General features: G+C 39.9%; 1 protein-coding gene across 1 annotated transcript; it reads right to left on the bottom strand.

The window, feature by feature from the left end:
* Positions 1 to 692: 692 nt before the first annotated feature.
* LOC149148298 (uncharacterized) lies at positions 693 to 1,373 on the bottom strand. Its single transcript, XM_089442135.1, has one exon. The coding sequence runs from the start codon at positions 1,371 to 1,373 to the stop codon at positions 693 to 695; it is 681 nt and encodes a 226-aa protein (XP_089298261.1).
* Between the last annotated feature and the right edge of the window lie 17,902 nt (positions 1,374 to 19,275).

Genomic DNA, 19,275 nt, shown 5'->3' with positions numbered 1-19,275 from the left:
ATTAAATTATATAAATTATTATATATATAAATTATAAATTGATAAATGAATTTTTAAGAGTAATATATATATATATATATATATATATATATATATATCTAAGAAGAGAATTTTTTTTAGTTTTATATATATATAAATTTAGATCTAAGAAAATATGTGACTCAATTTTTATACATTAAACATTTTATCAGTTACCAATAAACTAGCATAGCCATAAAAATTAAATGGATGGTAAATGCTTATAGAAATCAATCAAGAACAAATATCAAAACACATATATCTCACATTACTAAAATTTAAAAAATCATAAAAATTATATTTTAATTTTATTTATAATTATTGATAATTAAATTAAAACTTTGGAAATCCTATTCCTCAAGAAACATGCCTAGCAACATCATTATTATAAATAACTAGACTTTATTTTTATATAATAATACAATGCTTTTTTTTTTTTAATAGAAATGGTTAGAGGATATATTAGATACTTGGCCTTAATGCCAAAAAACATATTACAAAAGGTGAGTTTGATTCCACAAGTACCGCCCAACCATGCAAGGCCATGGCGTTTATGCTTAGCTCACATCTCTTTTTGCCTGCTACTCTTTAATCTATTTCTGAGATTTTCTCAACTTTATGGGTACATACAAACTGATTTAACAAAAGTTAATAAAACATGACAGCTATCTAAATTAAGGAATTGGTTCCCATGATTCTTGTCCTCCTCTGAGTAAGGCTCCAGCCATAAGAAGCGTTGCTTTGTTGGCTTCGATGTCCGCTTCCTTATTATTAGCTCTCAACACACGATAAAAATTCAACTTATGGAAATAGTTTCTAAGATCTGTTACTCTGAAAACCAGTCTTGCAAGCCTTAGATCCGTTGGCTTAGAATGAATCGCCATAATGTTAATTATTACTTGGGAGTTCCCAATTACATTTGCCTCCCTAATGTTCAACATTTTCATAATCTTGAGTCCTTGAAAAAGAGCCAAAGCCTCAGCTTGAATGCTAGAAGCTATGCCCAGGCCCCAGGCGAAACTGTGTATCCTTATGCCATCAGGATTCAAAATGACGCCTCCAGCTCCAGCTCTTCCAGGATTGGCCTTTGTAGCCCCATCAAAAAAGAGGGAGAATCTTTGCTGATTTGAGGCCCAATCCTTGAATTCATTTGTTGAAAGTCTTATTTGCCAATCTTTGAAGAGGGAGATACTGTTTGCACTATTTTGGAACTGGAGTTCAAGAAAGGAGCCCCAATTTATATCTTTTTGGCTGAGATTTAAGTCATCTTTAATATCTCTCAGACTCTCTTTAAGCTGGCTTTTAATCTTAACTGCCACAAGTTTGGCCTCCTGGTCATAGCTTCTAAAAATCATTTTATTTCTCTCAAGTCATACCTGCCAACATATTTTTTAGGGAGAGCAGTCCAAGCAGATTTGATAATTTTGTTTTTTGGGGGAGTCTCGAGATACCTTTGCAGCCATTTAGTAAAAATATTGGGGATGGAGGAAGGCAACACAGTGCTGAAACTCAAAGTTCCCAACAATTCTGTCCAAATCTGCAAAGTAAAGGTGCATTCAAGCATCAAATGAACTACGCTTTCCTGATTTACCTTACAAAGGCTGCACCTTGAAGGACCGTGAAAACCACGTTTCTGGAGAATATCATCTGTCAAAATTTTGGAATGGAATAGCAGCCAGCTGAAGAAGTCGATTTTAGGCAAGGTGGGATAATGCCATATCCATTTCCAAGGCTCAGGGTTTGTGGCCACATGGGGACGCTCACATAGCTTGGTGTAACCTTGAGCAACAGAGTAACTGCTAGTCTGCGTACCCCATCCCCTTGTGTCCCTTTTTTGAGCCAGCGAAGGAGACAGGCCGTGGAGCTTGGAAATCAGAATCTCTCACTCCATAGAAAGTTCTGGGGGTGTTTGAAGATTCCAACCAGCCCAGCGTGAATTCTGCCAAGCTGAAATGTCCCACAGAGTTCACATTCCAGCCTCAGTCATCCATCTGCGTAGCATTTGGAGTGAACGACAGTCTCCCAGAGGCTCGTTATTCAAAATTTTATCTGTTCGTTGATCCTTTTTCCATTGTCAGGAACCCAAAAGGCATGATCTTTGATGAGAGAGAAAGCTTTGCTACAAAACTTTAGGAAGGACATATTTGAATGCTTTTTGGGGTGATCTAGGCAATGAGAACACTGGCCTTTGAAGTATTTTTTCTAGAGAGCTGATTGCGCAGAGCCAGGTTTAGGGGCAATAATTCTCCAAATTAATTTAGCTCCCATTGCTACAATATGATAGCCAAGATTCTTGAAATTCAAGCTTCCTTCTAATAGAGGTTTGGAGATACATTCCCAGTTGACTAGCAGAAACTTTTTCTCATTCTGCTTGCCCCCCTTCCAAAAGAATTTTCGGATGGTCTCCTCCATTTTCCTAAGAATGCCAGTTGGAGCGAGGACAGAAAACTGAAACAAGGGAAGACTGGAAAGAACAGATTTAATAAGGACAGACTTACTAGCAATGTTAAGCTAGGAATAACCCCAGGCAAGCAACTTGTTCTTGACTTTCTCCAAATGGGCGAGGCAATCTCTGTTGTAAGCTTTTTTGAGAAAAACTAGGAGGCCCAAATACTTGAAGGAAGTCCAATTTGAGGATGTTTCAAAACCAAAGGTTCTGGAAATGGAGTTGAGCAAGCTGGAAGTGGTGTTCCAGCAATAGATATGGAATTTTCCTTTGTTTATACTGCTTCCCAATACCAAACAAAACTCATCCAAAGCTTTTTTTAAATCTGGAGGCAATAATCCTAGAAGATGCTCCCAATAGCAGCGAGTCATCCGTGAATAGGGCATGACTAATGGTTTTCACACCCCTCGCAATACGTAGTCCAGCAATATCCTGATCTTCTCTTTTCTTGTCTTGGTAAAAGCTAAGAACATAGGCTTGAAGAACAAATTAAAGAGGTGAGAGATGGCACCCCTGCCTGAGTCCTCTTGTGGCTTTGAAAAAATCAGCAGCTCTGCCTTTTATTAATGGGGCAATCCAAGGTTTCGAGATGCAAGCTCGAATCCAATTTATAAAATTCTCCCCAAATCCAAGTTTATGTAATACTTTCAGCAGAAAACTATGCCTAACTCTGTCAAAAGCATTTGCTAAATCAAGTTTGACAACCATACCTTTTTCATTGCGACTCGAGCTTGACTGGATTGCCTCCTGGACGAGAATGAAATTTTCCACAATCTGTCTACCTTGAATGAATCCTCCTTGGCTTTCCGGAATGATTTTGGGGAGGATGGGCTTCAGTATGTTAGCGATGACTTTGGTGATCAATTTGTAACCTATATTACAAAGCGAAATCAGACGAAACCTATTGAAGGAGTTAGCTCCCTTCTCTTTGGGGATGAGAGCAAGAAAAGCAAAGTTCGTGCTTCCTCCGATTTTCTTGCAAAATTGGGATTTTAGAACCATTTTGTAAGTATCCTTTTCCACAATGGACCAACAAATTTGGAGGAATCTGGCTGAGAATCCATCTGGCCCAGTGGCTTTGTCTGGGTTCATGGAAAATAAGGCAGCCTTGACTTCATTCTTGGTGACTTTAACTTCAAGAAGGTGGTTCATTTCAGCAGAAATCAGGGAAGGGATCCCGTCCATCATCTCTGAGTTTTGATCCAGAATTATATCTTTGCTATACAAACTTTTAAAATGAAGAGAAGCTGCTTTTTCGATGTTTGCATTATCCTTATGAGTGATGGTACCTTCTTTGATTTCGGAAATGGAATTGGTACATTTCCTTGCCTGAGCTTGTTTGTGAAAGAAGGAAGAGTTCCTATCCCCTGCTTTGAGCCAGAGACTGCGAAACTTAAGTCTCTAGTATTCATCCTCTGCTAGACATGCCTTATGATAGTTTTGCTGAAACAGAGCTTCTTTATCTAGAATCTCTTTTGTTATGTCAGCTGTTTCAGCTTGGAGCTGATGGACTTCCAGCAAATGTTGGATTTTTTTCCTTTTGTTGGCTGGATTTGGCAGAGATTTGGCCCATATTTTCAAAACCCTTTTCACTCTTCTGAGCTTTTCTTCCCAGGAAAAAAAGGGGGAGCCTTTGACTGGCTGCACCCAAGTGTCCTTAACTAATTTCATGAAGTCCAATTCCTTAGCCCAGAGTGGACTAAATTGGAAAGGTATAGGTCCCAGGTCAAGCTGAGACACAAGTTCCAGCTTGATGGGTCTGTGATCCGAAGTGTTGCATGGGAGAGTATGCACTCTAGCCTCTAATCCAAGCAGAAGAAAAGAGCTTTGAATTAAGAATCTATCCAATCTAGCAGCAATGTGGCCAGGACCAATTCTTTTATTAGTCCAAGTGTACTTACCAGAAATTGGCTTGATGTCCAACAGATCCCAGTCCTACATAAGATCCTCTGCCCATTCCCTTGCCGGATCTCGAACAAAGCTACCTCCTCTCTTGTCTACTGATAAGAGAGTGAGATTGAGATCTCTTGCTATGATGATATTCTCAAGATTAACCAAATCTGCTTGGGTTCTTATGGAGTCCCAGCAGTCCTTTTTTTCCACAGCGTTCACGGGGTTGTACACGTTGAAGAGACTGATTATCTCTTTTGAATCTATGTGTTGCAATTTTAAGAGCAGCCAGTGAGTATTGAGGGTTTCAGAAACGAATGTGAATTTGCTAGCGTTCCAAAGAGAGCCCAACCCTCCAGAAGCCCCTCGGCTTGATATTGCTTTCGCCTCACATTTGTTCTAGAGTTTCTTACTTGCCTGAAGGAAGAAAGAGTCTTCCAGTTTGGTCTCCTGGATGAGAAGTATGTCAAGAGTTTCTGTTCTTATTAAACTTCTGATGGCTTCTTCTTTGATTTTGCTCCCCATACCTCTACAGTTCCAGGAGACTATCTTCATCATTTATATTTCTGATTGGCTCCTTTGGAGCCTTGGGGTTGGTTTCTCACCATCTTTGCTTTTGATGCTAGTAACTTCTCAAGGGTTGGTTGGCTGCCTTGAAGCTTATCCTTGAAAGTTTCTTGCTCTCTTTTTTCCCGATCTGATTTGTGGCCTCTTATGGATCTCCTTATCATTGCTTGGGATTCTCCTATTTCCCCCTCTTCCTCCGAGCACTCTGATTCATGCTCGTCTTCCTCTTCTTCAACAGAATTTCCTTTGGAGCTCCCATCCATTGCCATATCTATTACTGGAACACCACTTTCAGCCATTGCCTCTATTGCTGGACCACCATTTCCAGCTTGCTCAACACCATTTCCAGAACCTTTGGGGGTGCCTTTAGAGGGTGGGGTTGATTTTTGATTTTCTGGTTCCTGAGTTTCCTCTACTTGCGAGCTTAGAGGGGCGAATTTGTTTTCTTGATCCTTTCTAGGAGGGGGTTGCTGAGGGGGGCCTGAGTACCTTTTCCGTTTGGACCAACCGGATTTTGGATTTTCCTGGTGCGCTTGACCTGATTCCAACCTTCTTCTTTTCCCTTATCTGGTTCCACATTGGTTGGGCATCCTCTGGCAAAGTGGCTGTAGACATGACATTTTCGGCATTTGAAAGGCAACTTCTCGTAATCCGGCTTCTACAATGGGTCTAGTTTCCTACCTTGATTTTGATGGCTTCTGGGAGACCCACCTCTAGGTCTAATTCTATGCAGATACGAGCACAGTCATATTGATCTTTGTTGTTTACCCTATCTATGAATTTCCCAAGGGCGTTTCCAATGTGTTTCAGCAAGTCCCAGTTCCAACAATGGACTGGGAGATTAGGGAGTCTGACCCAAACAGATACAGCCGAGGGGACATCAACTGCAGGGTCAAAATCTGGTGTCCATCTGTTGAGGTACAAACCCTGAGGGCCCATGAAATAGGGATCATTCTGAAATATCATATCCTTGCCTTCCTTTGAGGTGAATTCGAAGAGGAAAAACCCTCATCCTAAGAAGTAAGAAGTGACACTGCACTTGATCAGAGGAGCCCAGTTCATGTTTACTCATGACTCTATGGTCTTAGGAGAAGGCCAAAGACTTGTGAACTAGCCCACGAGAGCCCGCTCAACTAAGAAAAGGAAAACTTGAATCGGGGTCTCTGGCGGTAGGGAGATTTCAAGAATGTCTTCCAGCCTCTTGACAAACTTGACTGCTTCGCTCTTCTTCTTCTGCGGCAAGCCAACCAAGAGCCGAGAGAAAGCTTTGGCAGATGAAGGCGGGCCTGCCCGGGGCGAGATCGGGGCCTCCATGAGGGCGAGCCCAGCTTAAAAGTCCATCCCAACAGAAGTTGTGCGCTCTGAATCCGCAAAAAGTCAAAAGGGAATGCAGAGGAGGAGGGCAGAGGGCCCAAAGCCACGAGTCGTAGAGATGCAAGGGTGCGAAGGCACCAAAACATAGCTAGGGTTCCATGGCTACTCCAGAGCGCAATCGCGGCCGACCCTAATCATTTGATAATATTTCGTCTAATACAATGTTATAACACTAATATCTCCTATATTTTTCCAAATATTTTTGGATGCAAATATCTTAATATGCAAAAAGAATGAAAATATTTGATCCATCTCAACCTTGGTAGATCCAGACTTATGTTGGATCTAGGTTGGTTTAATTACCTCCTTTAAATAGGCTATATTGTACATGATTACCATGGGAAATACCATGGGTTCTCATAAACCTGGACCTCAAAAACTACTGGTAAGTTGACCAAGTAAAGTTTACCTTAACTACCCAATAAAAATTAATTTTAAAAAATAAGAATCTAGAAATTTTGTTTTAGAATAGGGTTATTTTTATTTTTAATTCAAATTTACCATTACTTAACAAAAATTGATAATAAAAAAAAACTAGCATAATTTTTTTTTAACATAGTGTTATTTTTATTTTATTTTATTTTGACCATATCAAAATGTTTACATAACATAACATAACATCACATAACATAAAATAACCTTACAACATCTCTTCCATATGGAGAACCTCGACCCAATTAAAAGAGAAAATATGAAGTTAATTAAAATTTAATTTAATAAATAAATTTATCAAAATAGTTCTAGTAGTTGGTCAACTTATTAGATTATTTTCATTATTTTATATGAAATTATGAATGATTTTTTACAATAAATAAACTATATAATCTAATCATCATCTAAGAAAGTGAAAAGTGGTTTAATTATTTTAGAAGTTATAAAATTTATAAATTTTCCCAAGTGCCTATTATTTATCTATTATTTATTTATTTATTATATGTGTCATGTAGGCATAATATTACACATTCAATTTCTTCAATTCTTTGTTTGACTATCGATTATTTATGTTTGACCAATTTTTTTTACAGGTTGTCCATAGTTTAACATTACAAATTATTTTTTATTATGTTTTAATATAATATAATTTATTCATTTTAACTTTGATTGGCTACTCTCTTATTATATAATCATTACATATCCACAATTAGAGTTGGATTTTGTGCTAGCTAAAACTTTGCAGAGGGGAAAATTTCCCTTCCTTACAATGCACATGGTGGATTGTTCCCTACAGATTCAAACATGACTACTACTTTGAAATGTTCATTTGAATGGAGAAATACAAAAAACATATATTTAAAATGCATGGATGGCTTACATACAATCCAGTTTTTAGTCATTTATGACACGTCTACAATTATATAAGGTAAGTGTACTTTTTTTATACTTTTTGTATGTCACTTAGACTTTGCATCGAAATGCAAGCAACCCTTCCCTTTGCATCTTCGTCATCTTCCTTTAAAAAAAGGGACACAAATAACTTAGTACTATGGCTATTACTTTTTTATACTTTTTGTATGTCACTAATATTTTACATCAAAATGAAAGCAACACTTCCCTTTGCATCTTCATCATCTCCCATTTAAAAAAGGGACACTAATAACTTAGTACTGTGGTTTATAGCCAAATAAGCTTGGTCTTGGTTTTTCATTTTACCAAACCCTACCAGTATACACAATTAAGCTAGTTAGCATCTTTGCTAGGGTATCCTTGATGCATGTTGAATGTTATATTTTCTCCAAATACAAGATAATCGAGTTCATTTTGTTTGTAGAATGATATGTAGGTAAATGCACTCCATTTTAGTTAGAAGTCCTACTAAATAAGTTGTTTAATAGTTTAATCTATAATTATTTTGAATCTTAGTTATATTTTAGCTTGGTAATGCCATCTGTAATTCAATATTGGAAAAATGTATTGTAATAGAGTTTAAAATTTATAATAGTTTTTAATTTCCCATTATTTATTGGCACCTCGCATTGCAACAATCAGGAATCTAATGTGCATGTCATTGAATTTGATTGTAGAATTCTTCTGAGATTTTCTCAAACTATTTTATCATATTCTGAGTAAATTCATTATCAATTCTTCCTGTACCAACTTCTTCGAGCATTAAAGTACATACATACAAGTATTCTCTCTTAGGTAATGACAGTCCCTTAATAATCTTGTTGTTTTTCTTGTGGCTTCCACTAGTATGAGAAATGATAGCTTTTGAGAGCTTTTGTTTTGTCAGTTCCTATGTACAGTACAAGGTTGACTATAGTGGCACACATTTTTTGATCCATATTTATGCAGGAACGAAATGAAATACATAATTAAAAAAAAAACAGAGCTAAAATGAAAATTGAACTTCAATTAATTAATAGCAAATATTAAAAAATGTTTACATGCATAATGGAAATAAGTTAGCTCGGGTGATGGTAACTTGTCTTTGAGGTTTCTGCGAGTTGCATCATTGTCTGTATTGTCTTCCGGATACATCGCATTAGATTTTATTCTGATCGACGTTTCGAACCAACAACGATGGCTCATCTTTAGGATCTGAGATAGATATTATTTCATCGAAAATCCTGAAGATGAACCATCGTTGTTGGTTCGAAACGTCGATCAGAAGAAAATCTAATGCGATGTATCCGGAAGACAATACAGACAATGATGGTAACTTATCTCTGAGAAGAGATGTGATGGCTACATGCCTCTAAACTTTGTTATAATGAGGCTCAAAAGAATTTTTATTATTGAGAAACAATGGAAAACCCTAAGCATCAAAAAACCTAACCCTAGGAGATGAAGCGACAAAAGTTTGCGGGGCTCATTAGGGTTAGTTGGTACATTGACTTCCAGGAGTCATAAATTTCGCATACGATCTCTGTTTGATGCGCACAATACCTCGTTAGAAATATTTATCCAAGGAAAACAAATTTTGAGTGAAAACTATTTTCGTAGGCTTTTGGTTTTCCGATTTTCCAAAAGAAACATTGTTTAGGACCTCAAAACAACTCTAAAAGTTCAGGTCCCAAAAAACTACCAAAAATAGTAAATTATGCTAGAAATTAGGAAACTGAAAGGAAATAGTGTTAGGGGTCTAATTGGAATAGGAAGATGACCACCAATATCCACCTGTATCACTCCTCCCCCTTAGGAAGCAATGGTCCCAATTGCATTGAGTGCCTCCATGAGATGGGGAAACTTTTGTTGAACTTAGTCCCTGGTGAGTCACTTGCCTTGGTGCATGAGCTTACCAACTTTGACAACCTTATATAGTTGGATCCTCTGTTGGTGAGTGTTCTTAATATTTTTATCCATGATCGGATGAATCATGTCTTCTTCAATGTATTCTAGGTCAAGCTATGTTGGTGTCATCTACTCAACAATATCTGATGTGTCCAACGATGATGGAAAGTATGGCCAAAGGTAGTCCACATTGAACACTGAGTGCAAACCAGGGAATGGGGGAATTCTAAGATCAAAATAATTGTTGCCCATAACCTTGGTGATGGTGTAAGGCCCATATCAGATTGGTTGAAGCTTTCAATGGGCACCAGTAAGGCGTTCCTTCTGCAAATGTAACCAAATTTTGTTGCCCACTTAAAACTTATGTGGCACCTGATGTTGATCATGGCATTGTTTGTAGTTAGAATTGGCATTATCTAAGATGTCATGAACCTACTATTGGATATGTTGGATGCATTCAATAAACATGGTGCATTTATCAATGTCAGATTGAACATGTGCACATTCTATATGTGTAGTCACAAGAGACATTGCAACATCAATGTGACATAATGGTTGAAATCCTATGCCCACTTGATATGGGATATAGATCATCAAGCTATGGAGAGCTATGTTATAGTTGTGTTGTACATAGGGAATAATATCATCCCATGTTCGTGGATGCTTGGATGTGCACTATCATCCTGTTGACAACCACTATATGGCCATCAGTCTGAGGATGGAATGCAGTCAAATATGTGAGCTTAGTGTCCAACAACGACCATAAGCTCAACCATAATGCAGTCAGTAACCTACTATCCAAATTTGATATAATGGTTTGCGGGATGCCAAGATGTACCTAGACTTGCTCGAAGAAGAGTTTTACAGTGTCTTCTATTGTGATGCTCTTCTTACAACCCATCAATATAGTCATCTTAGAAAATCTATCAATGATCACAAATACATAGTCATTACCATGCTTGGTAGAAGGAAGGCCAGACATATAGTCCATGGATATGGATTACCAAGGATGGCGAGGAGTAGGTAAAGGAGTGTACAGGCCTTGCTTCTTAATAGTTGGTTTGGTTATGGCACGGGTAGTGCTTGATCTAATATATTTTCCAACATTTTGTCATAAATTTGGCCATTAAAAGTAATTTTGTAGAAACACCACTATATTTTCTATGCCAAAGTTTCCTAAAACCTGATTGTAGTGCACCTCCCAAATCATCTTGGCATGCTCATTGGAAAGAACAAAAAGGTGTCCCAGGTGGCACAACAATGCGACTTGGAGGTGGAAGTCTATAACTTTCTTTCCTTCCGTCAACATCTGGTATGTGATAGAAAATTATGCATCATTTTTGTAAAGTTGCAACCATCCAGAAGTCTCATTCTCATAAGAGTCGAGAACCATGCTCAACACCACAACTGGTGGTCGATTGAGGTAATCTACAACATTATTGTTGTTACCCTTCTTGTACTTAATGTTTAGATGAAATTGTTGCGGGTATGTGGAACATTTCTAACGGTGGCCATTCTATAACTTCCCCTGTGTCTGTATAAAATGAATAGGTCAGTGATCTATGTATATGATTATCTCCTTCTCCATAATGTAATTCTTCCACTATCGACAAGCCTACATGATGAAATAAATATCTTTATCATATGTGGGGTATTTTTGAATTGTATCAAAGAGTGTCTCATTGTGATAGGCCACCGGATGCCCTTGTTGGGTGAGGACTGCACTATTGAGTAATCAGAGGCATCTGTCTCGATTTCAAATGGTTGTTGCAGGTCGGGTAATGTGAGTACTAGTGCAGAGTAAAGGTCGTGCTTCAACTCAACAAATTCCTTATATTGGGACTCAGACCAATTTTTTTCTTTATCTCTTCCCATATTAACTTGACTCAAATTCCAAGTGATATGAGAGAACCCCGACAGGAACCTTCGATAGAAATTAACAAGGCCCAAAAAGTTGTGAAGCCCTATTAGAGTGGTTGGGGCCGGCAAATCCAAAATGACTTGGATCTTAGCCAGATCCACATGCACACCTTTCTCATCAATAATGTAGCCCAGATATTGGACCTGGTTCATGCCAAAGGTGCATTTCTCCAAGTTAGAACATAGTTTGTGTTGATGTAGGGTTTGAAGGACCTGTCGAATGTGTTGCAAGTGCTCTTGCCAACTCTCGCAGAAGATGAGGATGTTGTCTAGATATAAGACCTTGAATGAGTTGGTGAAGGTCCATAAGATGTCATACATCAGCCTCCTAAAGTTTGTAGGGGCATTTTTCAACCTGGAAGGTATGACCAACCACTAATAAGGCCCTCCTTGAATTTGAAGGCGATCTTCCACACATCTATGGGTTCTATTGGAACCTGGTGATAACTAGAATTAAAATGAATCTTGCTAAAGTACTTGGCCCCTTGAGCTAGTCAAGAAGGTCATCAATCCGTGGGATTGGATACCAGTTCTTGACAATGATTTTATTTAGTGCCTGATAATTAATACAGAGTCTCCAAGTCCCAAATTTCTTCTGCACACGTACAATTGGGCTCCCACAAGGTGAGGAACTTAGTCATATGTTCCATTTTGTAGCAAATCTTGGATCTACTGCTTGATTTCTTAATTTTCCAAAAGAGAGAGGTGGTATATCAGCCCATTGGGTAGATGTGCTCTGGGATTCAGATCGATTGAATGCTTGACCTGATAGTGAAAAGTAACCCATGTGGGTTAGGGGAAGATGTCCCTATATTCTTCCACGACCTTATCCACCTAATCTTGTTGCATGGAGGTACCCTTCCCAGGGGCCATGTGTTATAGACAATTTTGTGCCTTACAGCAACAAGCATGAATTGTCAATAATCCAAGGGATCCAAAGTTCCCTAAACATGATGTTCCTACCCCTAGAGGAACAAGGTCAGCAAACCAACAGCTCTCAGATCAGTTCTCCACCTGAAAACACTCAAAAACAAGCAATCCTGAAATCAAAGCAGGTGCTCCATTGGGTTTCTGCGCTGAAACACAACTACTCCATGGTGTACCTGCGTTGCAAAGCAGGCAGAACAAAGCCCACCTGCGTTGGGCGAGTTTGGACATGTGGCACAGTGAGTCATTGCTTTGGAATCTTCCAAAAATGACACTTGGATTAGGTATTTCACCTTGTGATGAGTCAGAGGCTTTGTTTCTCCAAGTGGAAGCAAGGTTCACCAAGTGGACTCAAGAACTGAAGATCAACTGAAGATTAACTGAAGAGAGAGAGGACACAAGGCAGCTACACATCAGTTGCAAGCTGACTCATCCTTTCTCAATTCATCTATATATTGAGCTCTCTCCTATGAGCTCAGGAGGCTGGAATTTTGTGCAAAGTAATGATATGCTGTTGGTTTCATTCTTGAGTTATTGGGTGATTGTTTGAGAGAGGTGAAGAAGAGAAATTCTTTCTGTTGGGAGGTGTTGCTGGGTTGGAGCCTGCAATGGTTGTAATCCTCTCAGAACCTTTATTTCTTCATTAATAAAAGCTATTGAGGTTCTTCTATGTGCTCTTGTTTCAATTGTATATTGTGATGATTGCATATTTGGTTTACACTAATCCATGAACCAGTTATGATTGCATGCCTCTTGTAGTTTCCTTCTTTGTTGTTTTGCAAGATCTCATTGTAGCTGGGCGAGCAGAAGGACAAAGAGCTAGGAGCAAGCGGCCAAAGAGGAGAGTTTGGATTTGACATTAAGCGCAAGGCAATGGTTAGTGCTTTCTCCATTCTCTTTTGTTTTCATAAAGAAGAAAACTTTCAGTAGTTTGCTTTACAGTTGTTGCTAAGGAACTGTCACCCTTAGAGTGGGTTAGGGTCATCCGAGTCGGATACTTTTCCCTACAACAAACTGGCGACTCCACTGGGGAGCGTATCCGTTTGATTGTGTTTGTAGTATTTTTTCTATTCATTTCCTGAACAAAAGAGTACCAAATCGAAAAGCTTTTGACTATATCAAAAGCGAAGTAGAGGGGCTGCTACTCTTGCTCATTGTCTGAGCAGATTCATGATTTGAAGAGCTGATCTACAAGGATCCTTGTAAGCTCTTAGTCATAGCTTTGCACCTTCTAAATCATCCCTTTGAGTATGCTTGACTGAATGCTTCTGATTTGAGCAAAAACCGTGCATTTTTGAGAAAATTATGACCCGGAAACTGTGAAAACGCAACTCTCGTTTTCCAAAGCAGGTAGTACACAGGCTACCTGCTTTGCAACGCAGGTCCCGAACTGGCTACCTGCGCTGAGAGCCAGTTTGACTGTGCAGAGCCTACATTGACCCAAATTTGCTTAGTGCATTTGGGGTTTCCTCCTTTCTCTTGCCTGTTTTCACTTAGTTTTGCTGCTAGGTGTCAGTCTTGTGCCTGTTTTGAAACCAATATTACTTGCCACATTCTGCCTCTGTTATATAACGAAATTGTACTTGTTCTTTGTATTTCTTGCTCATTTACAATTTCCCATAACGAAAAGTAAACTAGTCATGCTTTTGGCCTCTTAGATCTGAACCTGTGTTAGGCGTTTTGCTGGTCTAAAGAGTTAGCTTGTTTGCTGTCCATAGCTGATTAGTCATTTTACTTTCGTTAGTTTGGTTTGATTTCATGCATTTCTAGTGATTAAGCAAGTGAATCTTAAGGTGTCTTCTGATTTTGGACAAGCTTGTTTACTTTCGCTTTAAATCGAAATCAAAGTTATATAACCACTTTCTTTTTGTATCCATCCACATTAAGAAAGGGAAAAGAAAATACATGCATTGTGCATTTTGCATTTGACTGTGTGCTTGACGATTTAGGAAAAATTTGCATTTTAGTGTGTGCTCTATGATCTGTGTGAAAAGATTTGCCTTTCTTTTCCCTCAGTAGTTAAGGTTTTCAAAGTTGAAAGATTGAAAATTTTGCTTCTCATCTTAGACTGCATTCAGGAATTTGTTGCATACATCTTGTGGTGATCCTTAAAGGCAAACTGTTAAGCAAGATCAACATTAAAATAAATCCAATTTACATAACAACGCTTTGTAACATAACGCAAACACATAGAGGTCTAGGTAGAGACGTGTTCCGGCGTCGTTAAACATAGTGACTGTCGATCTCTACGAAGGTGGGTGATTCCTCCTGAGAGTCGGTGGCACTAATACGGACTTGTGCTCCCACGTACCGTCACGTATATATTGGGAGACCCCTATAGGAAATTATCTTTTATCCATAGGAAGCCGTGTCGACTGCCCTACTGATCGCGATGCAGTGAACACAGCATTCACGAAGATCGACCACCCGTACCGTAAAACGTATTCTGTGGTTTCACGAAAAGTTTGGCACACCCTCTGCCTAGAACTCCAGAGCAGTTTCTTTTGGCCTTTTTCAAACTCTATAACTGAAAAAGTCCATCCGAGCATTTGTCACTTCGGGCTCGTTAAAACATCGAAGGCGACTAGAGTCATCTTTAGCTTTTTCTCGACTCTTAAAACATGAAAAAGCAAGTTTGTGTCTAAAAGCGTCGTTAATAAAATTTATTTTAAACGGAACAAAATCACCTGTTATTCCCACGTTGATCTTTCAGTTGAAAAGTATGGAGCCCACCAACCAAGGAGGAAACCTTGGCGGAAGTCCAAATCCCTTCTCCTCTTGGGGAGATGTTGGTGCGCCTCATATGGCAACATTGTCACTTCCAGGATTGACAATTGGCCTACCTGTATGGCTCTTTTCAACTAATGTAGTCTAGATCGCCACTAATCCTGAGCAGTCGAATCAACAGTCAGACCAGTCTAGAACTACCCACCAGCCTTCCACTTCTTACAATACTTCCTCTGATCCTTCATCTTCGCGAGGTAGAGCTGGCAAAAGTCAGCCTCCCATGGAGAAGAAGGAAAAGAAGAAAAGAGAAAAGAAGCAGAAGGAGCCTATGGCGAAGGCGACTGGGGGCAAGCAAAAGACAGCTGACAAAAACCCACACACTACACCGACCGGGCCTAAATCGCCATGTGTCATTTGCGAAGGGGCCCACTTCCATCGTGATTGTCCTTGTATTCCCCGGATACTAAGGGACTGGTCCCCAAGATTGCACAATCCGGTAGCATCAACCTCTGGCAGTCATGTTGATTGCAGTCCATCAACTAGCGAGAGTGAAGGACGAAGAGGGAGACCAAGATCACCCTGTATGTTGTGTGAAGGCGAGCATGCCATCCACCGATGTCCATTCTTAGATGAGGCAAAGAGAGTTTTGGAAGATCGTCCGGTTTCACCGTTACGACTTCCTCCTGGATACCAAAGACTCGCGCCTAATCCCTCGACAGTTGAAAATCCAGCTGACCCGCCCAAGTGGTCAGCTGAAGTGTCGGTCATTGAGAATGAACCTATTGAATCTAGACCAGGCGAAAGTCTAAAGGTCGAAACGGTAGTTGACCCGGTTCTTCCTTCAGAGGTTTCATCGTCCAATGACTCCGTCATTGAAGACCCATCTTCAAATGACACCCTCACTGAAGAGGATAAGGATGACACCGTCCATATTCTTTTCATCAACACAGATTTTGATGAGCATCAGGGCAATGCGCCCATTCCTTTATCGCAGGAAGGAACATCGTCAGGGTCGTATCCGGCCGTATATTCGGTCCCACCACCAAGCAACCTAGTTGTATCCTTTGATTGGAATCAACTAGGCAGACCCCGGTTACCAGCCAGTATCCCATTCAGAATCATAGTCCAAATCTACAGAATGGTGATGGCTGGAACTATCATTGATGAAGGGGCGTCTGTGAATCTCCTTTCCTCTGTTGCTTGGAAAGCACTGGGTTGCCTGGCGCTTTTACCTGAGATGAGAAATCTATTAGGTTTTGACAAAGGAACCAGTCACCCGTTAGGGATTCTCCCCAATGTTCCGCTTACATTGAAAGGGAAGTCAGTTCGCATGAACATCATGGTCGTCCAGGGACCCTTGGCATATAACTTACTCCTTGGACGAGACTATATATATTGCATGGAGGCAATAGTGTCCTCGCTCTTTAGAGTCATGTGTTTTCCGCACGAAGGAAGAATGGTCCAGCTAGTAGACCAACTTTCATTTCCAGGATCACACATTGCAAATAGTCAAATACCATCCCTTAACGGTTTATTCACTCAAGGAATGCCACCGCCCCCGGTTCTACTTCCTGATGAATGCGAGTAATTCGGAAAGAAAGAACTAGGACCCAGGGGGCATGCACCCTGGCCTGCCTCGGGCAGAGAAAACCTTAGGTATAAAGTTAATTTCCGCAGAAGAATGGACTAGTCCGTACCCCGTCCGGCAGTGGAAGAGAGGGTTGTTCTAGGATAAAATTCTTTTGTCAAAATTATGTGAGCGAAGCGGTCGCTCCCTTTGTCTAAAGAAGTGGGCTCTCCTAAGGAGGGGGTCTATTTGTGGCAGCAAGAAGCCACCATCTTTGAATGTCAAGCCTCACCCATTAAAACAAGTTTTTTTGAAGGATAAGTAGGGGCAGTCTTCAAAGAAAGAGATGAAATTGCTGCAACAAGTGGTCACCATCCTTAGCAACCTAATGATAGACATCGCCGAAAAGAGAGTTTAGTTTGCGGCAGCAAACAAAACCATTTTTCGGATAATAAGTAAGAGATGGCAGAATCTCGAAATTATACTTTATACCTGGGGGCATGCAAACCTTTTGGAGTGCAAGCACGGGACGACTATTTATTTTTTTAAATTTTTAGGTCCTCCCTTTAAACCTGTAGGTCTAACCCGTTAAACTCGTAGGATTAGCCGTTTCTAGCTTGCATAAAGAAAGGATGAAGGGCAAAAGTTAAAACCTGCCGAAATTGGAGTAATTAGTGAGGTATCGCTCCTTAAATAAGATTAACTCACCTAAAGCATTCCTTGTATTAAGACTGGTATAACCCGAGCAGTTTTAGCAATGTTCATGCTCGTTAAAAAATAAACGCAAGAATCGAGCAGTTTTTGTGCAGAAGTTCATGCTCGTTAAAAAATAAACGTAGATTGTGAGAAATCTTTCCCTAGCAGTTCAAGCTCATCCAGAAAAAATGAACCGGTAAACAACCTCGAGAAATGTAACCTTTGTAAGCCATATTAAAAGCCCTTGGTCGTGTTTTATATGCCATCACCTCCATCTGTTCATTTGGCCAATCGTTCACCTCCATATGTTTGTTTACCCATTTTGAGGAACAACTGCGAAGAGTGATTTCACTTAGCCATCCTTGTGACACTGCCGTGATTGGAGAATTCCAACCTGTACCTGGAATCTGCTGCTATCCCTGTTCATCACTCGTTCCTCAAAAGACGAGTCTTCTTTGAGCTCTTTTCACTGACTCGTAAAATATGAAAAGTTTGCCGAGTTTTGGCCTTCCAGCTCATTAAAGCGACCGGAAAGCTATCCCTCCTCTAGATTTTAATCTTTTTGGACCTAAGGGATTATTGCACAAAAAGATCAAGCACTTGTTTTGTTCGGCTCGTTAAAGCAACCAAAAATTCATCCCTTCTGTATTGTTTTAAACTTTTTCGGACTTAAGGGATTAGATGACGAAAAAGGAATTTTGGAGTTAACTTTTCGTACCTTTTCAGACTCTCTAAAAATGAAAAGGACCGAGTTTTCCTTGTCGTTAGACTCGTTAAAATGATTAAATAGCGACAAACTTGTCTTTAGACGAGAACGAGTTTCCCTATCGCTAGGCTCGTTAAAACATAGCGATGAGCTTGCCCGAAGGGCAAGTTATAGAACAAGCATATGTTATCCTCCTCAAGCTTGACAAAAATAAAGAGGTACTGGTCAGCAATGACTGGGGAAAAATTGGGAGAACCTCACAGCATTAATGGTAGCGAGTCGCTCTTGAACATGACACTTTGTCCTCCGTCCGCATCGGGTTGGGTTGTTTCATTCACCGGTCGCAGAATCATGGTCCTCGCCACACCATCCACAATTGGGGTAATGCTACCAATCCATCACATCAGTGTCGTTATATGTTCAAGAGATGTGGTTCTATAAAGAGTCAACCTTGTTCCACCCACTGCCATACATTATCCTTCATCCACTTCATGATCGCCACCCTGAATCATACATCACAGTTTGTTTTCACCTCATCATAATCACTAGCTCCGTTCCGTGTCAGTGATGTGGGATTCATTAAGGCCCTCCTTTGACGGATCGCTCCTTGTCGACATCAGCTCATTATCCAAGGAGTTGATCTAGGAACACCCCCCTCAGTACTTTGAAGCTTGCATGCCTCAATGGCAAGTTTCTCACTTCCGGCGACAGGTATACATCAATGACCTTCGACCAGAAGATTTTGCATGGTGGTCGACGCCAAGTACTTTATTTCCACCATGTAGATTGTACTGCCGTACCTTGAGGGTCATCATCCTTATCGGTGATTCCTCTCGCGCTTGTTAACGGTTTACATTATTGACCGGTAATCAAGCGATGTCTTTCCATGTTCGACTTCAAGAAACCCTCACATGGATCGACTTGTACATCGAGTGAAGATCGGAAGAGATTGAAGACCCCGGATCTAGTTTCATCCATCCGGGCTGCGATATATATTCAGGACATAAAAACATTTGATATGTACATCATTGCAGCAGATGATCATCCTTTTCAAAGGATGATAAATTCGGCAGAGAATTATCAGTCTAGCATCAGACGATCATCTGTTCTATGTACCCAAAATGTATTTATAAAGCTGAGCATGGGAATGCCCGCCTCAGCTAGATCATGAAAAATGTATGAAAAATAATGTATTGTATTATATCT

The sequence above is a fragment of the Pinus tabuliformis genome, chromosome 9 (assembly GCF_031772625.1).
Source record: "Pinus tabuliformis cultivar Carrire ecotype Pingquan chromosome 9, CPIR1, whole genome shotgun sequence".
Classification (NCBI taxonomy): Eukaryota; Viridiplantae; Streptophyta; class Pinopsida; order Pinales; family Pinaceae; genus Pinus; species Pinus tabuliformis.
Note: the sequence above shows the minus strand (reverse complement) of the source record. Positions and strands in the feature narration are given on the sequence as shown.